Source organism: Barbus barbus (assembly GCF_936440315.1).
Source record: "Barbus barbus genome assembly, chromosome: 10".
In the NCBI taxonomy this organism is placed as follows: Eukaryota; Metazoa; Chordata; class Actinopteri; order Cypriniformes; family Cyprinidae; genus Barbus; species Barbus barbus.
In genome coordinates, this window is record NC_136738.1 from 27,700,720 (window position 1) to 27,725,260 (window position 24,541).

Genomic DNA, 24,541 nt, shown 5'->3' on the forward strand with positions numbered 1-24,541 from the left:
AATCTTTTATCTTTAATGATGCCACAAGGTCATAATAGTGAGGAGTAACTAAAGGTGTAACTAAAGCAGTATTGCTACTAACTTAACATTACATTTTTTTCTCTCATTTCATCTTAACATGCAGAGACAGCTACAAGATATTTGTGGGTTGAAGTGTGGGTTGAAGCAACTCAACACAGTAGAATTGTCTGGGTGAACTTAAGGTGGGTGTTTCTGTTTGTTCAATGTTAGAAAAAACTTGCAATTACTTCACCTCTAACCACATTTTTCAGTAGCATTATTTTGAGTTGAGCTTTTTTTCTGTAAAATTCTTTAGGTTTGATGTAATCACTCTTATTGATAACATTGATTTAATATTACTCTTTTTTTGAAGCAGTTATATAATCTGATCAGAACTTGATATAAATTATAAATCAGTAAATTTCAGTACAAGTCAGTAATTTTTTTTTTTACAAATTAACACTTTTATTCAGTAAGGATGCATTAGATTTACCAAAAGGGACAGTATAGAGATTCATAATGTTACAATACAATTATATTTTTAAAATAAATAAATAAATAAATAAACTTTGTTCATCCAAATCCTGATTTTTTTTTGTTGTTGTTAATATATTTAAAATCCAGCCTTACCCTCACAGGAATAAATTAAAATGATAATATATTTTAAAATAGTAATAATATTTCACAATATTAAAGTTTTTCCTTTATTTTGATCAAATAAATACAGCCTTGGTGAGCCTAAGACACGTTAACATTAAAACAAAAATCTTACAGACCACAAATATTAACAATAAGATAATAATAATATTTAAAAAATATTTATATTTCTATTAATATTAAAACAGAAAACAATAATATTAATATTAAAGCAGAAAATATTTATTTTTTAAACTTTTTCAGCACTTAGTGCAAAAACAGCTTCACATCAATTAAATTAAATTTTAATGTGGCAAATTGCTATAAACCACTAAAATCGACCCTTTTTCCTGATCTGTATTTCTTCTATTTTCTCATTGCTCCATGTTTCTTTATCGTTCTCACATATAAATGATATAAAGCAGTCCTGCACACATCTCTATCAGTAAATGTATTGTGATACCACCCAGCCCTATAGGCCTCACAGTAATACAGACACCATGTGGTTTTACGTCTTCCTGTGCAAACGTCATCTTACTGTTGAAGATCCGCTTCGACCTCTTACAGTGTCTGATCTCTTTATTTCTAGATTCGCAAGAAGCCGGCCACCAAGCCCTCTTACCACCTTCATACACCACAGATTAATCACCATTCAACATGAATGTGTTCTTCGCTTGGCGCTTGCCCTTGTCCCTTTGTCACTGCCGTGAACCTGCATGCTGTGTTTTTAATCAAAGACCACTGTGCCAGACCCAGCACGTCCCCTCCCACCGAGCCCAGAGGATGCAGCGGAACAGTAGGGCGGCAGTAACGGATGAGCGTTAAGCCGGGGCCGGAGATATTTAAGAGGAGCTAATTGTGAGAAGTACTGGAGCACGCGGAGAGAGACCGTACGATGTGGTGTGAGCGATGCCCCGCACCCGCGGTCGGCTGGATGGCGGTACTTCATCACTGCTTCCAGAACAGGTAATTAAGGAGCCACCTGCCGAGCCGCACCGGAGAGACCTGCTCTACCGGAGAGCTCCGCACTGGGCCCCGCGGCACGCTGCTCCAATCAAAGTATTATCACTCATTTTGCAAAAATCCACCTCTGCCTTTCTCTCTCTCCTCTCTCTGTCCCAAACACTACTTTATTTATTAAGGCTAAATGTCACCTCGAGAGAGGCAGGATTACTCTGTCATCTGGCTTTGAATCCATGCCATCTTCACTCGAGTGAATAGTGACCAGAGGTTGACAAACTCCCAAAACGACTACATAGTTCATGCAACTTCTGCGCTATATTACAAATATTCTGAAGCCGTGTGATAGCTTTCTGTGAGGAATGGACTAAAATGTATTTATTCATTAAAAATCTTGTCTGAAATGATTGAGCCTCTTGAGCTGCTCTCCGACATACAGTGCAATTACACCTCCAGTGACCCAAGTTTAATTTCCGGCTTGAGTCCTTTACCGATGTTGTTCACCACTTTCATGCCTGATCTCTATGTTGTGCTATCAAGTGGAGGCATAAAATGGATGAATAAAAAAATCTTGGTAGCATTTTAGTTTAGGGACCACTTTTCACTAGTTGCTTATTAGCATGCATATTACTGCCATATTGACTGTTTATTAGTACTAATTATTAGCACATATTAATGGTTTATTCTGCATGACTGTATTTTAGACCCCTTAATCCTACCCCAGACCTAAACTAAACAATTACCGTACTAAGAACTAGCAGTAAATTAGGAGTTTATTGAGGCAAAAGTCATAATTAATAGCAAGTTAATAGTGTAAACTAAAGTGTGACCAAAATCTTGATTGACAGCCGTAGTCACCATTTACTTTTACTGTATGGAAAAGAGCGACTTGGACATACCATAAATGACACTTTTGATGACATCATTTTAATTAGTTTAGTTTACTTTTTCTTATCTTTTGGTTCTGCACATTTAGGCCCGGTTTCATAGACAGGGCTTAGCCTAAACCAGGATTAGGCCATAGTTCAATTAGGACATTTAAGTCATTTGTATAAACGTGTCTTAGAAAAAACATTACTGGTGTGCATCTTGAGACAAAGCAAAGGCACTGATTTAAGATCAATCAGCGCAAGTTTATTTCATTTGAAACAGCTCAGATTTATATTTTAGTCTGGGACTAGGCTTAAGCCTTGTCTGTGAAACCGGGGGGTTGTGTTTGATCAGAGAGGCCACTGTTATTTTAGGATCATTAAGATATTTTTTATAACTTTAAATTAGTTTTCTATTTTCATTTTGTCATGTTTGTCATTTTTATTAGTTTTGTTTTTAAATATGGCTTTGTATATTTCATTAATTGACTTCCATTTTAGTTTGAGTTATTTTTAGTACATCGAGTAAAAAAGAAAAATAGTGAAATATTTCCCTGGCAAATAGCTGAGCTAGCTAGTTTTTTAAAAAAATATTTAAGTTGACATTTATTTTATTTATTTTTATTTTATTTTATGATTTTATTTACTTTAACTTTACTTAGCTAAAATAACCCTGAGACAGGTAAATGATACCTCAAAAACTATAATTTGCATTACTGTAAAATTAAAACGCATGGTGTGGATTATTAGCATATTATATATATATATATATATATATATATATATATATATATATAAACATATTTAAGAGAATATTTTTATGTTTAAAAAGCAAAGCATATATTTATGCTCGTTTGAATGAACTGCTCCAACCTACTGCTAAAATGCTTCAGAATGAATCATATCATTGGAGATTATTTTTTGTTGTTGTTGTTGTCATGAAGTATACATACCCATCATAGTCTTCCAAGCTACAGTCTTTCAGAATGGACAGTGCGTGGCCCTTTCTCTCAGTGACTGTGGAAAAGAAAGAGTTAATGTTAAAAAAAACCCCAAAAAAACGAAAGTGCCAAACTGCCTTTAGTACCCTTTTCCAGGCATTGGCAAATGGCTTAAGCCGAACATATGGTCCTGGCTGTAAAGCAGAATTTATACTTGCATGCTGTTTGCATTTTTAATCAAGAATATGAGTTGTGGTACAAAGAGGCGACCGCTCTTGTGTTCAGCTTGCCTAAGCTGCACAAAACAAGGTCAAGATTGTTCCCAGCATTCACTGTGTGATTTGCAGTTACTGCAGTGCTGTGACATAACTTGGGTGACAAGGTAATCCGAGGGTCACGGGTCTGAAAAAATAGGACTAAATGTGGTCAGTTTGTTGGATATAGGCTTGATCCAGTAGAATTGTCGTGTGACAGAAACCCCTGGCCTGTGTGGCACGGAAGAATGCCACTGAATGCGGGGGAAGAGGGGTGGCACGCCGCAGATGGCATTGTGCACGCCCGTGCCCCACTTAGCATTTTCTGGGGCACCTCCGCCATAGAGCGGGTCCCAGCTGTGACCAACCATCAAAGGGCTCACCGTGGCTGATGTGACACTTGCAGATGGATGTTTTTTTGTTGTTTAAGAACGTGTTTCATGATGCACATAGAGATGCAAGTGCTGTGTCTGTTCATTATGACACGCCTGGCTATTTCTGGTACCAGCTCCAATACAGAAGCACACAGACCACAGAACCTGCACACAACTGCGGGGACAGAAAATCATGTGATTATAGTTTTAAATTAAACTATTTCTTTTTTTCTGTATGAGTTTTATTCATTTCTGAAACTCACATAAGATTTTCACAGATTTTTTTAAATGTTTTTGAAAGTTGTCTCACACAGGCTACATTTATTTGATAAAAAAAATACAGTAAAAACAGCAATATTGTGAAATAATTCTAGAAATAAAATTACTTTTTTTCTATTTTAATATATTCTAAAATGCATTTATTTTAATTTATTCATGTATTGGCAAAAGTACATTTTCTGTAGCTATTAATTCAGTCTTGAGTGTCACATGATCCTTCAGAAATCTTTCTAATATTCTGATTTTCTGCTCAAGAAACTTTTCTTATTATTATCAATGTTGAAAACTTTGAACTTTTGTTAAGAACCATGATACATTTTAATTTCATTTTTGATTTGATAAGGATTCTTTGATAAGGATCATTTATTGGAAATATTTTTTTTTTTTGTAAAAATTACAAAAGTTGTGATCAATTTAACATGTCCTTGCTGAATAAAATAATTAATAAAATAAAAAAATCATACTGATTTCAAACCTTTGAACAGTAATGCTTGTTTGTGTGTGTGTGTATTTACATATATATATATATATATATATATATATATATATATATATATATATTTATTTTATTTACTTTAATATATATGTTATATATTTATATATATTCTACTGTATGTATATATACATATATATATATATATATATATATATATATATATATATATATATATATATAGACTGAGGTTGACTGCTCTTGTTTGCGATTAATAAACATGCAGTTATCTCAAAAATAAAAATTATTATTTTTTAATTAATTTATTTTTTTTGTGTGTAAAAAACACCAGATTTAAAAAGATGCTTAAAGAATAATGCCACTTATATTATTTTCTGTTCATTCATGACATGAAAATAAAATATATTGCATTGTGGGATGCAGTACAGAAATAGCAGTATGTTAGTATGCTGTTCCAGAGTCCAGACATAGTCACAGACTAAGATTTGAGTTCAATTCTTAGTGCTGACCTGTAGGGGGCGAGCTTTCAAATCAAAGTGAACTTAAAGGATCATGTGACCCTGACCTTGCCAAACAAAAACATAACCCAGGTACCTGACTGAGCCACATTCTGTCCTGAACTGTGAAATATCATTCAATTTAGTTAAAAATCAAACTTCGATTTAAAACTGGTCTAAGCACATAAAATACTAAATTAGACTCTTAAATGACCATAAACATGCAAAAAAGGAGATTTCCATGTAAAGCTTTAGTTATCAGAAAATAGACTTGAATTACACACTAATTGCTTCTCTCAATTGTGACAGTTCGCTAATATTGCCTGTTCATCTCTCACAAAGTCTATAGAGCTAATTCGATCACGTATATATTCTCAAAGCTCTGCGTTGTGAGTGGCAGAATGAGATATTTAATTTCTATTAGGTAAAATGTTGTTTAATGGCTCCACCTCGAGCTCTCAGCCTCTGCCCTCGGGAGCACATAATCAGGAAACGGATTCTATTACTGTTCAAATGGCTTCTGGAATCAGGTAGCCACATTCATTAGAGCACAGATTGCGGAGTCCCCTTCCCAAAAGCAGGGGGCGCCTGGTGCGTGTTTGGGTGTATGGGGTCCTGTGTGTGTGTGTGTGTGTGTGAGGAGGTGGGTAAAGGGGAGGAGAGGGGGGAGTCCCACACTGTGTTAGAACAGATGGGTGCAGTCCCTCCCCTTGGGTCAGGTTACTGACGGAGGATACACTTCTCCTGTCATTATGAGTGTGAGATGCATTTAGGACCATCCGCAGCAGTGTTGTACAGCTGCTACTTCCAGTATGAGCACACACACATACACAACCTCAAACACACTGCAGAGAGATATGGAGAGAGGTGGGAATAAAAGCAAAGGAGAGCTCGGTTTGTGCAAACATTTGTGCATATTCATAAGCATCACATTTGTATGCATCTTATCAGTTCATGCATTTCCTGAAATTGTTTTTGCTAACACCATGCTCTGCTGTTTGAGCTACAGCAACCCCAACACAAATTTAAAAAAGCAAAATAACTCTATTGTAGATGGTATTCATTTTAGCAGTTTGCGCTACAGCAAGCCAAATTTAATAAAGGAAAGTAATTTGATTAACTCAATCCAGTCTCATGGGAAAATGTAACTATTTTACAAAGTGGTGATTTCATTTGAATTCGCACAATGTGATTTGTATGGGAACGTATGATTTTTGGAAAAAAATAAGCATTGAGGTTTTCCCCTAAACCTAACTGTTAGCACGCCATAAGCAGAGTGTACAAAACATTTGTGCATATTCATATGCATTTACATGTATGCATTAGGTAGACAGTATACATTTTATCAGTTACATTACACATAAATTTTATCAAACAACTCTACCCAGTCATGAGAAAACATATCTATTATATGAGATGGTGATTTCGTCTCAATTTGTGTAATGTGATTTAATATGGGAGCAAACAATTTTTAGGGGGAAAAAATAACATGAATGTCCACCCCTTGAATCTAACTGTGGCTTAAGCAGATTGTATGAAACATTCATGCATATTCATAAGCATCACTATTACATGTATGCACTTGGTAGATATTACATTTTATCAGTATGTGTATTTCCTAGAAATATTTTTTAGAGGTGTTAGCACCAAACTGTACTGTTTCAGCTACAGCAACCCAAATCAAAAGAGCAAGCCAACACAAATTTAAAATAAATAAATAAATGCTTAATAAACTCATCTGTATTCGTAAGGAAGCATAAGATTTTTAGAACAAAGCAAGCATGAGGATTCAACCCTAAATGTACCCACCAGTGGGGCGTAAGCAGATCGTAGTATGAAAATGTACAAATAAGAGTGTACAAATTCATTCAAATTAAAGCAGCAGATGCAGCACACAGTTATAATAAAGTTTGGAAAGTTGGCTAGTGTGATGTTGTGTGGTTGCCAGGGTGTTCTGAGTAGTTGCTAGGTGGTTACTTGATGGCAAACTCTTAATATTTCTACACTAATCCTATTTATAACCAATGTTTTCTCCAATTTTCTAGTTAAAATATCTAAAAATCCTTTTCAACAATATAAATTTCTTGAAAAGCATCACTGCATATTAAATATGTAAATATGCTTTCAGAGCATGCATCAGTAACACAAGTGTACTTTGTTTTACTCTACTGGCAGCTTCTATCCATTTGTTTTAAGTATAAATAAGTTAAAAACAAATCTGTGAAAAAAAAAATTGCTAGTGCAATAAGACGAAATGCATTTAAATTCATACTATGAATCTATGAAAACACGTTTTAATATCTTGTGCAGTGTTGCTTCTCAAGTATTTGATTTCAAGCATTTTTAGAATGAAAAAGTGGTCAGTGCAGGATATTCTGATATAAGTCAAATCTAGTATTTTTTCCCCTTTAATGTTGGTTTTTAGTAAATTGCATGGAGAGATTTCAATTGCAATGGTAAACATGATTAATTTTGCTTTTAAGTGTGTATTCAAATGATGCATTAACATAGGGACCTTGACATTCCTCACCCTAAAATATTGATTTCCTATGATACACTGCCAATGCCTAATGGCGTAAAGCACCAGCTTGTTAGCATATAGGGAATTGTTGAGCAGTGAGGGATGATCCTATGAGCGAACAGACCCTGAGGGCAGCCGTTAATGCACTTCGACCTCGAGTGAGGCCTGAGGGGGCGGCAATCACCTGTGCGTGTTGATTTCAAGCTGAAACAGTGAAGAAAAGCTACCTATGTAACTGTTTGTTATCCTGTACAGCGTAGATGCATGAGACTTACTGGTCACATCGGCTTCTATGTCAGCCATCTTGAAGAGCGGTGCAACTTCGTCCAGGTATAGCTGGTACGCCTCTTTCTTGTGGCTGATGGGATTCACAAAGACTTTGAGAGACTTGGGACGGTTCTTAAAACCTGCAGAGCAAAGAAAACAACACAGAGCGGGGAAGATTCATCAATCCCCTTGTGTCATGAATCCCATGGGCATTCATTTAAGTGCTTGATACTCCTCCAGTTTAGAGAAGCGCACATCTGTTAATGTGAGCCAAAGCCCCTGTCCTACATAATAACGATTTCTTGTCGTGAGTTCAGCTTTTGTCTGCCACCCTTGCTGCAGAATGGCTCTCACACAGTGTGAGTTCAGTCTCCAGCAATTGAAAAGGTCAGATCAGTGTCTGTTGTTTACAGCGGCTGAACGTCTGCCAAGAATGAGGAGAAGGCTTGAATAAATACACCATGTAGGTTCTTTGTTCACGTTTTTGTGGTGGGAGAAGTGGTCGATTGATATGTGATGTGGTTTTAATGAGTGATACCAATAACTATAAAGTGGGGTAGTCAATGCATTATATGTGAATATTATATGAGAACAAATTTGAACCCAGAACTGAGCAAACATTTTTATATATATATATATATATATATATACATATTATCTGTATTTGAATCTTATTATTATTATGTTTTTTATTTTACTTATTTTTACAGGGGTTATTCACTGTTTTTGCAAGAACAGAAGAGGTGCTTGATTTCAGTTATTCTTTCATTCAGACCGTTTTTAAGATGCTCTTATAACAGGTCAATCTGAGGACAAACAGGACAGTTTGACAGTTGCACCTGTAGTAAATACTGTTGTCAATCCCAAACAGCAAATATGTCCACGTGCACCTGGCCTATGCTACCAACATATGTTTTGGGGTCGGTAAAATATTTTAAAAAATGTTTTAGAAACAAAGCCTCTTACTGTATGTTCTCCAAATATGCATTTAATTAATCTAAAATGCAGTAAAAACAGTAATTAAATAAACTTTTTTAAATAACTTTTTATATTTTCATTAAATAACTTATATTTTCATATATTTTAAAACATAATTTACTCCAGTGATGCATAGCTGAATTTTCAGCATCATTACTTCAGTTTTCCGTGTCACCTGATCCTTCAGAAATCATTTTAATATGCTGATTTGCTTCTCAAGAAACATTTCGTCTTATTATCAGTGTACAAAACAGCTGTGCTGCTTAATATTTATGTGAAAAGTGTGATACTTTTTTCCAGGATTTGCCATCAATATTTGATTTAGTATTTTCTGTATTTCCTCCTTTGCAGGGAGAACCCAGTATTGAGTAACAGTGGATCATAATTAGCAGAAATTAGGGAGCTGCTTTCTCTCCCGGCCTTCCTGGAGTGCCTGAGATCGATGGAAGCTGAGGTGAAGCTCAACGCTCTCTCTCCTTCCTCCATCATCTCCCTCATTACTCTAATCCGGCCCCTGAAGCTCTCGACCCTCGACCTGCTAACGAGCCGCTACCCTCGGCTTGCCCTCCGCCATACCCCCTGCTGACATCACAGCGCAGGAGTTCCAGGGGGTGCCCAAGGTCACAGTTCAAATAGACACAAAACGTGCACCAAAGTAGATGCAGGATGTGAGGTGGGGAGGCTGGGGGGATTTGGGATCTTGAAAGAAGGTTGCGAGTCTCGCTCAGCGTGGGGATGCTGATCCCATCTCCCACTATGTGGCTCTTGGGGGCCGCGGTGCCGGGACGGTAGGGTCCACGCGGGGAGCAGGTGCAGGAGGGGGGCGGCACCACCGCTGCTGTTATAGCTGTGAATGGGGCTCAGGAGGCTCAGTAACCCTCATCCTCACCGAGGGGGCTTTGGGCCCACCACACGACACATGAAAACAACGATGTGAGGAAACGCTCATCTATTGCATCAGATTTAGTGGCCACATTTGCATCATAGTTTAATAGAGGTAGTTCAAAATACCCACACAAAACATGCTATTTATAAAGAGTCTCTGGTTTTCCCAAGATACTCTCTGTTCCAAAACCTTGTGTGCTGCGTATATAGACAACATTATTTATTATATATTATATTATATTATATAGTTATGAGGCAATGGCTATGCTGGTAGCATAACCATACTGCGTTCTATGAATCATAATGTGTACTGCATCTGATGAACACTTTGCAGAGAGAGCAATCCCAGAATTCACTGCAGTGAACTTGGTGAAAAGATTGCTGACAAAAAAAAGAGAGAAATGCTTTTTACAAATGTATATATGTCAGATATATATATATATGTATATATATATATATATATATATATATATATATATATATATATATATATATATATATATATATATATATGACTGTTTATTTATAATTATGAAAATATATAATACCCACACTACTTAAGTTTACATCATCACAAAAAGATTCATTCATTCATTCATTCATTCATTTCAGGAGTTATTCCTTCTTTTGCAGGAATAGTATTGGTGCTTAAATTTAGTTATTTCTTTATTCAGTTTATTGTATTGTTGTTTATCAGCATATTACATTGTTAGCTTAGCAACATGCTAACACCAAACTTGTATGTATAGAATTTTCCAAATCAGTTTAGGTTCTATTGCAGTTAGAATCCTGCCGTAGAAGGTAGCTGTCTATGTAGGCAGTAGACAGCGAAACGGCTCACTAGGTATTGGAACAGAGCCCTCATCTCTTATTAATTCATTACGCTGAAACGGGAAACTATGTTTCTGTTGTTTTAATGATCATATCTGAGCTGGAGTTCAGGATAAATCTAAGCACCACAGAAGGGAGAGTGGGGACGTAGCCCGTCTGTATGCACGATACCGTGTTACTATGGCACATAATCCCATGTTTGTGTGAGCCATGCACGGTGGCTCCCAGGAGCTCGCTGAAAGACAATCGAGACGAAGGGGCCACACTCAGGTTTCACCTCCATGAGTCCTGTTTGTGTTCCCGCAAAAGGCCACTGTGATTAGCAACCTGAAAGAGACTTCAGACAACCTGTGTTCACACATCAATTATAACCTTTTGGAGACACCAGACGACACATCTAAATATTGTGTTCTGATGTTAATCACTTCTGTATTCTGTTTTGAGGTAAAGCTGTAAGGCATTTATTCCTATTTTTCACTTAAATGGGTCGATTTCACAAAACATGTTTAGAACATGGCTGGGTCACATTTCATAAAAAAGTAATATCATATAAGTGATAGAAATTCAATGTAAAAAATATAAATATTTATAATAAAACAAGTAATAATAATAATTTTTATTCCAGAAAATTAAAATTGTATGTAAGAGTATGTCTATATTGTATGTCTATATAATTTTTTTTAACTGTACAACAAACGCTACCATTAAAAAATAAATAAATAAATAAATAAATATATATATATATATATATATATATATATATATATATATATATAGGGTATGTCCCCTAAGGTACAAAATCTAAAAAGTATATATTTGAACCTTATTGACACCTAAACGGTACATATTTGTAGATTTTAGGTACTAATATATACTTTTAAGTTACTAAAATGTTTAGTAAGTTTAGTGTTTACTAAATTACCATTTAGTTTTTTTACCTTAGGGTACCCTTCAGTGAAAGTTTTATTCCATGTTTTCTGAAAGTGTATATGACCTGGATGAAATATGACCTGGGCATGTTTTCGTTGACATTCACCCACATGCATTATGCCCTTCATGTGAGTAAGTTGGTTCTGTTTGTCCTCTCAGTAGCTTTGTAGTGACGTCCACGTTTCAGACATGTGTCTCTGCCACCTGTGGACATTCCATGAGGTCAGCACGTTCTGCGGTGATGCAGCCGCCCTATGACTCAGAGGCTTAAGGCTGTTTTACCCCTGAGGGCTATCAAGACCGGCTAATGTCACCCAACACAGTAGCTACATCTGTCTCTGTCCAGCCCCTGTCTCAGGGCACAGAGGGTGCTGATGGGAAAGGTAAGGAGCATCTGAATGGTGTGGCTGAGGGTCTCCCTGCGGAGAAGATGATTCAGCACAGGGGAGCACTTTTCCCATAATCAGGGGTAAATTACCTGAAAGCGGGGTCAGGTTACACATTGATTTCAGAGACAAACTAAGCCCCAGGACTGCCCGTAAACACTTGCCCGCTGCGCTAATGAGAGGACTGACCATGCGGTTCAGTTATGTTTGATTGCAAAGCATCGATGCTTCATATTACAATGCAGCATAATTTGTGACTGTGAATTCATTCGTTTTCTGGGTTATGTGCCATGTATAATTCAAAAGGAGAATCTTTTAAATTCCAAATAAATTGTTTGGTTTTAGATGTAGAATTAAAATAAATTGAAATTCATAAAGTCAGACTTTAACATGTTTAACTTTGACAAATCCTTGTTTGAAAGTTTTGGGGAAAAAAGCCTTTTGAGAAGATGGATCGATGGATGAATAGACAGGCAGACAGACAGATAGATAAATAGATAGATAGGATGGAAGGATGGATGGATAGATAGATATATAGATAGATAGAAACTCAAAGGATGGACAGATAAACAGAAAAGATATGGCATCCTGAGTCAGAAAGGACTCTGAAAGAGCTGAAAATCAATTAGGGATTTTGAAAAATAAGTATATTTCTATACGATACCAGTATGCTAATTTGGCCAAGACCACTTAAAAAGGTACATAGAGGACAAGAGAGTCACAACGTACATAACACAGCCATCAAACTGCACTTAAGTAACCCATAAACCGTTCCACTCGCTGAGCCCACAATACCCAAATGAGCTTTCTGGGGTGCACGGAATATTTGCTAATCCTCGAGAACAGATGTCTTATTTTTGCCCTGAAATCCCTGACTGGCGAGGGGAGTGAGCCCTCCGACGGATAAACCCAGATTGGGGCCTTGCAGTGGGAAAGGTCAGGATTGGAGAGGAGCTGGATCCGGCAGGCCCGAGGGGAGGTAAGAGATCTGGGGGCCATACAGGAGATGGAACGGGTGAGAGAAAAAGAGCGTCACTGTCCTGTCCCGCTTTCCTACCGGCCGTGAGATCTCCATACGGGGGACGAGTGCTTCGACATTTCCTTAGATCCTTTGCCAAGAGTGGAGCATCTGGCATGGTGTCAGAGACTGGCATTAGTGCGCATTAGCAGTGGGGGAGACCCAGCCCTCTCCAGATTTGTCACCTTCAGCAGGGGCATCACCAGGCAGGAGCTGCTCCAACCGCTAGACGAGGTGGGGAACTGTGGTGGAGGTTTGGGCTTCAAATCAATACACTTGCTTTCAATGGAACAATTAATTCACACAGGCACCATATAATGAGACGAATGGAGATGCTTGGAAAAGAAAATTAAGCGTGTAATGCATTCTATTAATTATTCCATGCTAAAACATGGGATGCACATGCATATTGTTAAATTAGAGCCATTGTAGTTCTCATTGTGGATGATAACACCTTTCCTAATATTAGCCAGAGAGGGGAAAAAACAGCACCATGTGTTAGGTGCCTCCATTATGTCTGCGTACACGTCTTTCTGGGGGCGGGTGTGACAGACAGAGAAATGGGGAAGTTCCGTTGGGAATACGCAGAAAAAATCCACAAGCAGCACTCAGTGAAAGTGATACTGCAGTCGTACCTACAGCAGAGCCCGTAGGAGCATCTGTCCACCCTGAGACGTCCCAACACAGCCCCAGATACCTCTCACAGCGGCATTTAGGGGTGGGAACCTTTAGGCACCTCAAGATTTGATTTAATTTGGACACTCTCAGGAAAAAAATGTTTAAAAAAATTGTGCCTTTAGGGTTACAACAGCTTGTCACTGGGACAGTACCCTGAAAGGGACATATTTGTTCATTATTTACCCCTAAAGGGCTCATAGTAGTACGTTTAGGGTACACATTACTACTCTAAGGTACAAATATACACCTTTTAGAAGTAGATAAGTTCTCCCTTTAAAGGGTTAGTTCACCCAAAACTGCCACCCTCATGTCGTTCTAAACTAGTAAGACCTCTGTTCATCTTCGGAACACAAATTAAGATATTTTTTATGAATTTTGAGAGCTCTCCGATAGACGGCAATGTAATTAACACGATCAAGGTCCAGAAACATAGCAAGGACATCATTAAAATAATTAATGTGACATCAGGGGTTCAACCGTAATTTTACGAAGCTATGAGATTACTTTTTGTGCGCAAAGAAAATAAAAACAATTACTTTATTTAACAATTTGTTTCCTCAGCGTCACCCTGGTGCCATTTTGGAGAGTATCACATATGTAAACAACGTATGCTATTCTGTGTCAGCTGTGTCACGCGGATACGTTGTTTTCGTTCAGATCAAAGCGTAAACAACGTAGAAAACATCTGCGTGATGCAGCTGACAAAGAATAGCATACGTTGTTTACGTTCAGTAGATACTCTCCAAAATGGCACCAGGGTGACGCTGAGGAGACAAATTGTTGAATAAAGTCATTGTTTTTATTTTCTTTGTGCACAAAAGTAATCTCGTAGCTTCGTAAAATTATGCACTGTAAAAAAAATTGTTCCAAAAAGTTGTTTCAACTTAAAATCATTTGTTACCCCCGCTGACTTAAAATTTTTAGTTTAGTTAACTTGAAATTAATGTTAATTTAAGAGACAACTGGAATATTTTAGTTGAACAAACCAAAAATTTTAAGTCAGCAGGGTAACAAATTATTTTGTTAAAACATCTCAATTTCTCAGTTTGTCTTCTGAAGATGAACGGAGGTCTTACAGGTTTGAAACGACATGAGGATGAGTAATTAATGACAAAATTAAAATTTTGGGGTGAACTTTCCCTTTAAGGCTACTGCCCAAGGGATAAGTTGTTGTAACCCTAAAGGTACAAAAGGCTGTAAACAGATCTAACAGTTTCTGGCCAATCTTAAACTTTAACTGGAAAATTACTTTTAAAATATAGTCTAAACAAATTAGACTTTTGGTTCAATTAGACTTGTTTTTCAGGTAAAATCTTTATAATAAGTTTAATAGAATGTGCCTTTTATTAATATATTTTGTCTTACTACACTAGCAGATTTTTTAATTGTTTTAAACAAGCTAAAACCAAGTAGAAAAAAATCACCAGTAAGAAAAATTATATATAAGATATTGCCACAAATCGTGATATATATGGTCCGGATACATGTTTATGTTCTTTGAAGGATTTTTGGTCACACTTTATTTTAAGGTTCTATTCTCGCTATTAACGAACCATTAACTACAACTTTTCCCTCAATAAATTCCTAATTTGCTGCTTATTAATAGTTAGTGAGGTAGTTGTTAAGTTTAGGTATTGGGTAGGATTAGAGATGTATAATATGCTCATGCAGAATATGTGCTTTATAAGTACTAATAAACAGCTGATATGTTAATAATAGGCATGCAACTAGTTAATAGTGAGAATTGGTCCCTATACTAAAGTGTTACCGGATTTTTATGTAAAATAGGACATAATTACTCACTAAAGATAAGATTTTTTGCAGCATTGTTCATTGGCGTCTTGTTTTCTGTAGTCATACATCCATGACCATGTTCAACTTTCAAGTGAAGCCTATGCAAATGCACTGATGTGCTACATTAAACATAATTTTTAAAGGTCAAGTCTGTTATTGTTTGCTCCACTAGTAGTGCCAACAAGAATTGCAGTCTCTTTGAATGGCATGATAAGGATGCACATAACATTCATTTTGAGCAGGAAAACTGACTTGTCTGAATAATGGAAGACAGGAAAATGTTGGAAACTTGTTTCATTTTTATTTATTTTTTTTAGTTCTGTTTGGCAGTGCTGGAGGTGCAGACATTATACACTTCAGTTTTATTATTCAATTTGAAATTGTGATTCTTGAATTTTTATCGCTAATAAGAAATAGAAAATAGTTACTCTTCCACAGAAGGAAGATTACACGAGTTTGCAAGGACATGAAGGTAAGTAAATTATTCCAAAATTATCTTTCTTTTAACACTGTCATTGTGGACTTGAACTAAACCTTTCACTCACTCTTCATTAACCTTTTTTGCCTTTAATGTAAAACAGGATCAGAGCAAGCAACCCTAAACAGAGTTTGGGCTGGCCAGAAAACATCCCAGCTGAAGTAAAAGCGCTCCAGTCAATAAGATACACAGACTGATCCGTTTCCAAGGAGCCAAGGGGAAAGAGTCACCATGGATATGTAGGTTGACTTAATGGAAAACCTGTTAATGTTTAACATTATCCACTCGGCTATCGAGCTATTGTACATCAGCTCACGTAAATGCCGTGCAAGGCCCAGCCTCCTTCAAATGCCGAACGCGTTTTTAAAATCGCGTTTCGAGGCAGATTTCGCTTCCCCTATTATCTTGTTAAACAACTCAAAGCAATTTCATGCGTGGTGCACAATAGCCACTGTTGTGCTTTATGCCAAATGCACATATGAATTCAGATGGGTCACAAAAGCCTTTGGAGGAATGAGATGGACCCGGTCCTTGACCCTTGAGTTCTCTCCTCTCTCTGTTTGTCTTTTCTCCTCCCTTTAGGGCTGCAACAATAAAGTCCAGCTTGACGCAGGAGTGTGACCACGCGCTTTGACAAGAGCACCAAGAGCACATTATGTGTCCGGAGCAGAGCGCGGAGGGCTTCCCGGGCTCTGATTGACCTGCCTAGACTAATCTTTCAAAAGAGGGTTTAAGGACACAAGGAGTCTATTCCAGTTCGACTCGATGACTACGTCGGACCCGAGTAGACTGTAGTACAGGTGCTACTATTGTTACTGGTTGTCTCCCCACACGTTTGGTCTGTGGCCTGGCCCGAGCGCTCGCTCTCTGACCGCAGGGTTTAATCTGTCAATTGGGCGGCTGCACCTCATGTGTCAGCGCACATCACATGGCTTGTCAGAAAAACACGGCGATGCTGTGGACGGCATTCACGGCTCACCTTGAATGAAATCACACCAGGGATTGAGGGTCTGGGTTTTTTTTTGACCGTTCACCTTTTGTGCTGAGTGTCAGCTGGGACACACCCTCCATTGTGCCGCCTCCCTGGGAAACACCACTGTAACCGGTGAGCACCCCTGTAATCCAGAGTGCCCGCTCCAACCAAACCCCCCCCCCCCCCTCCCCCCGATTCGTCAGCACTCGCTTAACAGCCAATAAAGTAACAGAGATAATCCAGCTATGGAAAACATGCGTCCGTGTGCGTGTGAGAGCATGTGCATGGGATGAACATTTCCATGAGGACAACTGTATGAGTTTGAGAAGGTATAAATTTAGTTGGTGATCGTGTAACACATGACAACTGTGCTGCTGCTTATCAGAACCTGGAGAAGGAAAGGCACAGGCCCTAATCAATGTTCCTTTATTACATCTATAGGAGAGAGAATGGACTGAAATCCATTCCCAAAATGGTTGAAATATTTCATTTACAATGAATAATGATCAAATATTTCTCATTTAAATAATAAGACTTACTAAAAAAATGTTTTTGAGTGATTTCCTCATAGCTCTGGAGTTTAGTTAAAAAAAAAAACTTTTTTATGAACGAACACATGATGTACAATTCAGCCGAATGTGTGAATCAAGATTTGCATGTTTACGTGAGTCTTAATTCTGTGGCTGAAATCAGGAAAATATACTATAATTATACTGTTACTATTTCTGCCTATATGTTATTGCTAATATGCTATTACTACTATGCTCTTCTACTCTTGCACTACTCAAACTTGTGTCATCATCATAATAAATATTTTTATTAGCAGCCTATCTGTCAAACGACCTTCCTCAGGTTAGGGAAATAATTGTGATAATGCAAGTTATTGCAAGTGATTTTTGTATTTTGAATTGCTTTTGTAATTCTGTTTGGTTAGTATCACTGAAATTACCTAATCTGTAAATTAATTATTCAGTAAAAACCTGTTTATTATTTGATCTGCACTGCAAAAACACCTAATCCTGATCAAATCTTCTAGTTGTAATATCTAAATCTCCTTACATTTACATTCAAAGCACATTGTATAGGATATAAAGTATTATGATATTATGTTTTCAGACAATATAATTTTAATAGTGTTTTCAGGCAGATATTTTCACTGAACATTAATCTAATTAAGAAGTCATTTTTAGCTGTGTAAAGTGTGGCTATTTTACAAGGTGGACACATTTCCTATATGAGAGGAAAATGACCAAGTTTACCAGCATTACAAGGTCATGAATATGAAAGACTGGATGTAACTTTACACAGACAAGATCCAGAAGTGATTCTAATTTTATGCTAACACATATAAAGTTTAAATCTACAGGCCATATACTTTTTAAAACACTGTATTTTAATGGCTGTGAAATGTCAATTGTAAAACACCACAATGAATCTCATCTTTGGGTATTAATTGTTCTCCTTGCAGCACTAAATAAGCATGTCCTCTCTCCTCTGGGCTCCCTCAAGGCACATTCTTTAATTATGTTAATTAATTCATGTTCTACCCACAGTACATGCAGCCCTCACTCACAATTACCCGCAAAAAGCCAGCATTTCAATTTTTAAAGGGCTACAGCTCAGAAACACTTTCGTGCGAAGAAGTTACATGGCCAAAGTCTTAACAAGGATTCATCAAGCTGGGGGAAGGGTTTGACAGTATAAAGTTGTGAGGCCTGGACAATCCCCTCTTTAATTCCCAGTGCGTAATGCACCTCCTGAGCACTGCTGCTGTTACATCACCTCTTACTCAGTGCTGTAACTGAAATTCCAAGGATTAGCTGGCGTTAATACAGCATTAAGACTAGGCCCTCGTCGGACAAAAACACTTTCCAGAGATTTCCCCCACACCATTATCTAGTCCCAAACTCACATTTCATATCCAATCCGGTTTTTAAATATCGCCTACTACTTGCATAGTGTGCGGTATTTATGTGGGGCGCACAGCGGGCAAAGAAGGATTTCTGAAATTGAACTTTCAGCCTAATTGTGACGCTAGATTAAATCAGTGAAAATGTGCAGCTCTGCATTGTCTGCAGACTGGGATTAACAGAGATTACACATACTCATTTTCACAAAGGCAGCATCTGAATGCTCAACGCTCATTTAGCTGACGAAGGAAGTTTATACTAAATCATTTTGTTGGTCCTCAGGAGAGTCTCAGACGGGCTTTTACTGAATCCCCCGCTATGAAATCTCCTCCTTGCATCCCTCCCCCTGGTTTTCGAGAACCGGAGAACGAAGAGTTCTGACGCATTTGGAAGGACACCTGTCTCCCGTGCAGCACAGCGAAGCGCTAGGCAGGGCCGCTGGCCCTTCTTGGCAGTGAACGATAGCGAGAGGAGCACAGATAATTACAAACTCCAGGGAGGCTGTAGGACCAACCTGTTCCTCTAGTCTGATCCAGCAGGTCCTTGCGGCCAACACCACCTCTTTCAAGACCCCCTCTGACCCCCCCTTCAGACACACCACACAATGATACGGTCATCACACAAAAGAGATGGTGCCCCTCGACTTTCAACAAGAGTACCTTATAATCCAGTCCGTGGAGTTTATTCATGGCTGTTTTGTGTAGTCAGGATGTTGCTGACACACCTAGAACATCATTTCATATCATATTTGCAGGTCTGATGCATAGTTGAGAAATCATTTAATTGTGATACAAAGGCTCTGTTCCAAAACCTAATGAGCAAGTGAGTCTAATGCTCTTCATTGACTACTCAATGAGTTATACAAATAGCTTTCCTTATGCAAAGGACTAACTTGATTTGAGTTTGGTGTTGCATGTGTTGCACATGTTGCTAAATTAATAAACGGTTTATTATTTAATAAATCTAATAAGCATAAAAATACACAATGTTCAAAAGTTTGTCTAGTAAGATTTTTTAAATATTTATTTGATCACAGTAAGACACAGTAAGAACAGTAAAATTGTGAAATATTATTTCAACTGAAAATAATTGTTTTCTATTTAAATATTTAAAAAATAATTTATTCCTGTAATGCAAAGCTGAATTTTTAGCATCATTACTCTAGTCTTCAATGTCACAATGATCTTTCAGAAATCTTTCTAATATTCTGATTTGGTGCTCAAGAAAAATTCTTATTATCATCAATGTTGAAATGCAGTTGAGCTATTTAATTTTTTGTTATAACCGTCTTTATTGTCACTTTTGATCATTTTAATGCCTTAAAAAAAGGATTTATTAAAAAAAAAAAGACTTACTGACTTCAAACCTTTGAGCTGTACTGAACGCAGCACACAAAAATATTGGGTAAAATATTTCATATTTAAATTCGATTGATCAAAGGTTGTTGTAAGTATTTATCTGACTTTCTTTTGTGATATATTTGTTTCTCATCAGTGCATTATGAGATTGCCTTCACTGCAAATGAGACATGCTGCCACAGAATTTGGCATAAAATAGTATCAGCATAATTAACACTGTCTTGCATCAAGAGCACACTTAAAATGCTGCACTCACTAGGTTTAGGTACAGAGTAATTGTATCTTATTCATTACTGGGTTGGGCTAACTTTATTCCATAAATGTCAGCAAACACAATAAAATTTAGCAAATGTTGACCAGGTTAATGTTTGCATGCCATAAAATTCACTGAAGCTCCAAGATGAATTAATTCTAAAATGCCTAATGTTTGATTTGTGACCTTGTTATTTCAGTGTATGGTGTGTGAACGTACCGCTGAGGATCTCTTTGAGGCTCTTGAACCAAATCTCACAGTGGTCTGCACTGAGGTTGTTGAGATGGATGGCATGTTCCTTGAGTTTGAGCCCTTTCTTCTTGCACTGGAAGAGTGTGATGCCCAGCAGAGTTCCACCCGTCTGCTGCCCCGCAGAGCGCCGCCTCTTTACCTTCACAGCAAACACATCCTTAAGCTCCACATACTCTTCCTGCATCTTCACATCACGGTCAGCTAAAGCAAACACACAAGAGAGTTGTGAGTTGGGTTTTAAAGTTATGTGTTTAAATGCCAAAACTTAATGTAGTTTTTTTTTTTTTTATCATTTTACACCCCAATTGACCCTTAAAGGCCTGGTTAAATTTAAGACTGTAGTATGCAAATGCCAATGTGCACTTTTCAGCACTTATTCAGAGGCAATGAGTTTGCATTCATAACTAGTAGGAAATAACTTTTAGCATAAGTGCTTGGGAGAACGTTTTATTTCAAAACAACAAGCAAATATGATTTATGACAAATATGACACCGGTTTATTTAAGTTTGGCTCTTTATATTGACTCTTTTTTTTTTTGATAACAGGGAAGCAGCACTTGACAATTAAATGGCTTTAAAGGCATAGTTCACCAAAAAAACTACAAAACTGTAAAATATTATTACTATTTCAAATAACTGTTTTCTATTTTAATTTACATTTACATTTATGCATTTAGCAGACGCTTTTAATATATTTTAAAATGTATTTATTCTTGCAATGGCAATCTTCAGCCTTCATGGTCACATGATCCTTCAGAAATCAATCTAACATGTTGATTTGGTGCTCAATAAACATTTTTATTATTACCAGCATTGAAAACAGTTGTGCTGCTTAATATTTTTTGGTAGAAACTGATTTTTTTTTTTTTTTTAAGAATTATTTGATGCATAGGAAGTTTAGAATAGCAACATTTATTTGAAATAGAATTTTTAACAATGCAAACGTCTTTACTGTCACTTTTGATCAATTTGATGTGTCCTTGTTAAATAAAAATATTCATTACTTCTTACTGACTCCAAAATTTTTAACTGTTTTTGCCCATTCAAGAAAGATCAGTGGGGTATCAATATCAGACCCCTTTGACTTTCATTGTATAGACAAAATATGTTTAACATTTCTTCTTTGGAACAACAACATGATGATTCAATGATGATTTTCATTTTTGAGTGAACTATCCCTTTAATTCTTCTACAAGAACCAAAACAAACAACACAAAGTTTTAATGGGTGAGAATTCAGACTTTCAACAGCGCCGCACTTCATACCCCAGCGTTACGTTGGGCTACGAGCTTCCTATTCTCCCCTGACCCCCCGCTGTAAACCATTACCCACAGGCAAACTCCAATTAAACCACACTGAAATCTGTCGCTAAGCCTCAAGATGGACAGAGTTCTGTAGCTGCCTTTCTAAATGACAGTCTCTCTCTCTCTCTCGTGTGAAAGCCTTTCTTCATTAGGAGCACCCCAAGCTGCACCTCCGCGTTTCAGAACATTAACTACCCTCTCACATTACTGCGCAGGACACCCGCCGCCATCTGTTCCTACTCAGGCGTCTGCTCGAACCTCTCTATACCTCCACCACTCTATTTATTTAACTCCGAAGCTGCGTTTCATTGTGGTCACTCTACAAAAACCCAGAGTCAATTGAATTAGTGGGAATAGGACATAATCTCTCCCGACAGAGCTTTCCGAGAGCAGGGGCAAATGACAAAGTGGCCCGTGTTAACGGCCGTGTACAGGAAGCTTCCTCCGAGGGGGCGAGGGAGGGTCTTGAAGGGTAGGTGGAGACCGGGACAAGGATGAAAAGGGGGGCTTCTCCCTGCTACATTAAAGTTAGCCTGCGCCTTGTCCGAATCATTCTTGGCACATCTGCCTGATGCCGACCGTAAACAGGATTAGAGAAGGACTTATCTGCTTGATGCTAATTGTGTTGCAGTTTTTGCACATGCCCACCCTTTTAATAGAGAGACTCCAAACGCTGCTGTACAACTGCCCTTTTCAGGCAGCGCTTATCAGCATGTGCACTAGTCAGGTTGGTCTGGGCTCTGAGGTCTTTTTTTTAAGTCTTTGGCAATAGGACCTAATTAGTCTCTCCAATTAAGAGCAGGAAAATTGAGTTTAAATGAGTGGCCCACTAAGTAGAAGCAATGAGATGTAGATTGAGTTAATACACCTGGTAGAGCACGAGTCTGACTGGCGTTTCCTGCTGATTTGCTCAAAAAACAGGCCACACAATTGGAACTTTACTTTTTGCTAATACTGTGCTCTCTCTATTTTTGGGAGCTCATAAATTTTTGCTTACACAAACTTTTTTTATATATCTCTATTGTATTTTAGCCACTACAGCTCCACACTTGCTAATCTATTCTTAAGGAAATAATGATGCAACTTTAACAACTACATTAAAATTGGCAGCAAAATTAATCTCTTCACATGGCTTTGCTGATGCAATTAGAAAGCTAACGCACGTATTAGAAAGCTGACGTAAGATGAAAATATGCCAGAAAGAAAGAAAAAACAACATAAAAAACAACATAAAAAACTACTTGCTCTTAAATGATTGTTCCAGTTTCTTTTTGCAAAGGAAGTGTCATAAGTTTGTGCAATAAGTCACTGAGTGTTTATTCCATTATTATTTAATTAAAATTTGATTATATTCCGATTATGTATGTATCATGTGACGGTGATTACTCAACTGCCATGATCCAAATAAGACTATATATAAAAATACTGAGTAAGACAACTGGCATATGCCTGTATTAGGAATGCTGAATCTTATTCCGAATATCCATTTTACTGGAATATACAAGTAATAATGGGAGCTAAATGATATAGGCATTAGGCAATAGTGTAAAGTTTAGAAGTGCCTAATTTCGCTCTCTTGTCTGCTTTTTGATGTTCTTGGGTGTTTTGAAAATGATAAAATAAGTGGTCTTGAAAATAGAATATATATAGCCTACACACACACACACATATATAAATATATATTTAAATATATATATATACAGTGTATGTATGTATGTTTATATATATATATATATACATATATATATATATATATATACACACACACACACACACACACACTTTTTTATTTTATTTTTTACAGCTTGACATAAATGGTCACTATATAAAAATGGAAAATGTATATAAAATATTCTTATATTCTTCAAAATTTCTCCTTTTATGTTTCAGGTGAAAAGTTAACAGAATATTTGTTTTGAACACCATGAGGGTGAGTGAATGTTGACTGAAATTTCATTTTTGAATAAACTATCCCTTTGTATGCCACAGGTAATCATGTGATCATGTGGATAGTGATTACCTATAGCATATGCACACACTCACAAGTTCATATTCACAGTATCTAATCTGAAAGATTCCATATTGCAGCAATCAAAAAGGCAAAACACACCTTTAAGATGCATAGACAGATGTAGATTTCTTGTAAAAGCCGTTACGCCTCTTTTGTGTTATCTAAAAGGGATTTGAGAGTAATCCATATAGAAACTCAAAGTTGGGGATAGAGAAGGGGGTTGAAGATTTTGGCCGCTGGTGCCACTGCTGCAGGGCACACAAGTTCACAAATAAGAAGGGCCATATGTTCAGGGTCATTGGTCTAAAGGGGCTGCAAAGGGCCAAATCAATATGACACGTCTGGTAACACACAAGGTCATATAACACAGAGCCCTCCTGAAGACTGAGTATGGATCTGTCGTCTCCGGAGATCTCATCTCTCTCATTGACAATTACATGCGTGTCTGTG

The 24,541-nt window shown here is 37.2% G+C and overlaps 1 protein-coding gene across 1 annotated transcript in view; it reads right to left on the reverse strand.

Annotated features, from left to right (window-relative positions):
* The window catches only part of cerkl (CERK like autophagy regulator), a 56,131-nt gene that overhangs the window by 22,015 nt on the left and 9,575 nt on the right, over positions 1-24,541 (reverse strand). Inside the window, exons 2-4 of the mRNA XM_079426552.1 lie at positions 20,744-20,977; positions 8,061-8,192; positions 3,419-3,482 (exon numbers count right to left, since the gene is read on the reverse strand). Of these exons, the coding sequence (XP_079282678.1) occupies positions 3,419-3,482; positions 8,061-8,192; positions 20,744-20,977 (430 nt within the window). The remainder of the gene's footprint in view (positions 1-3,418; positions 3,483-8,060; positions 8,193-20,743; positions 20,978-24,541) is intronic.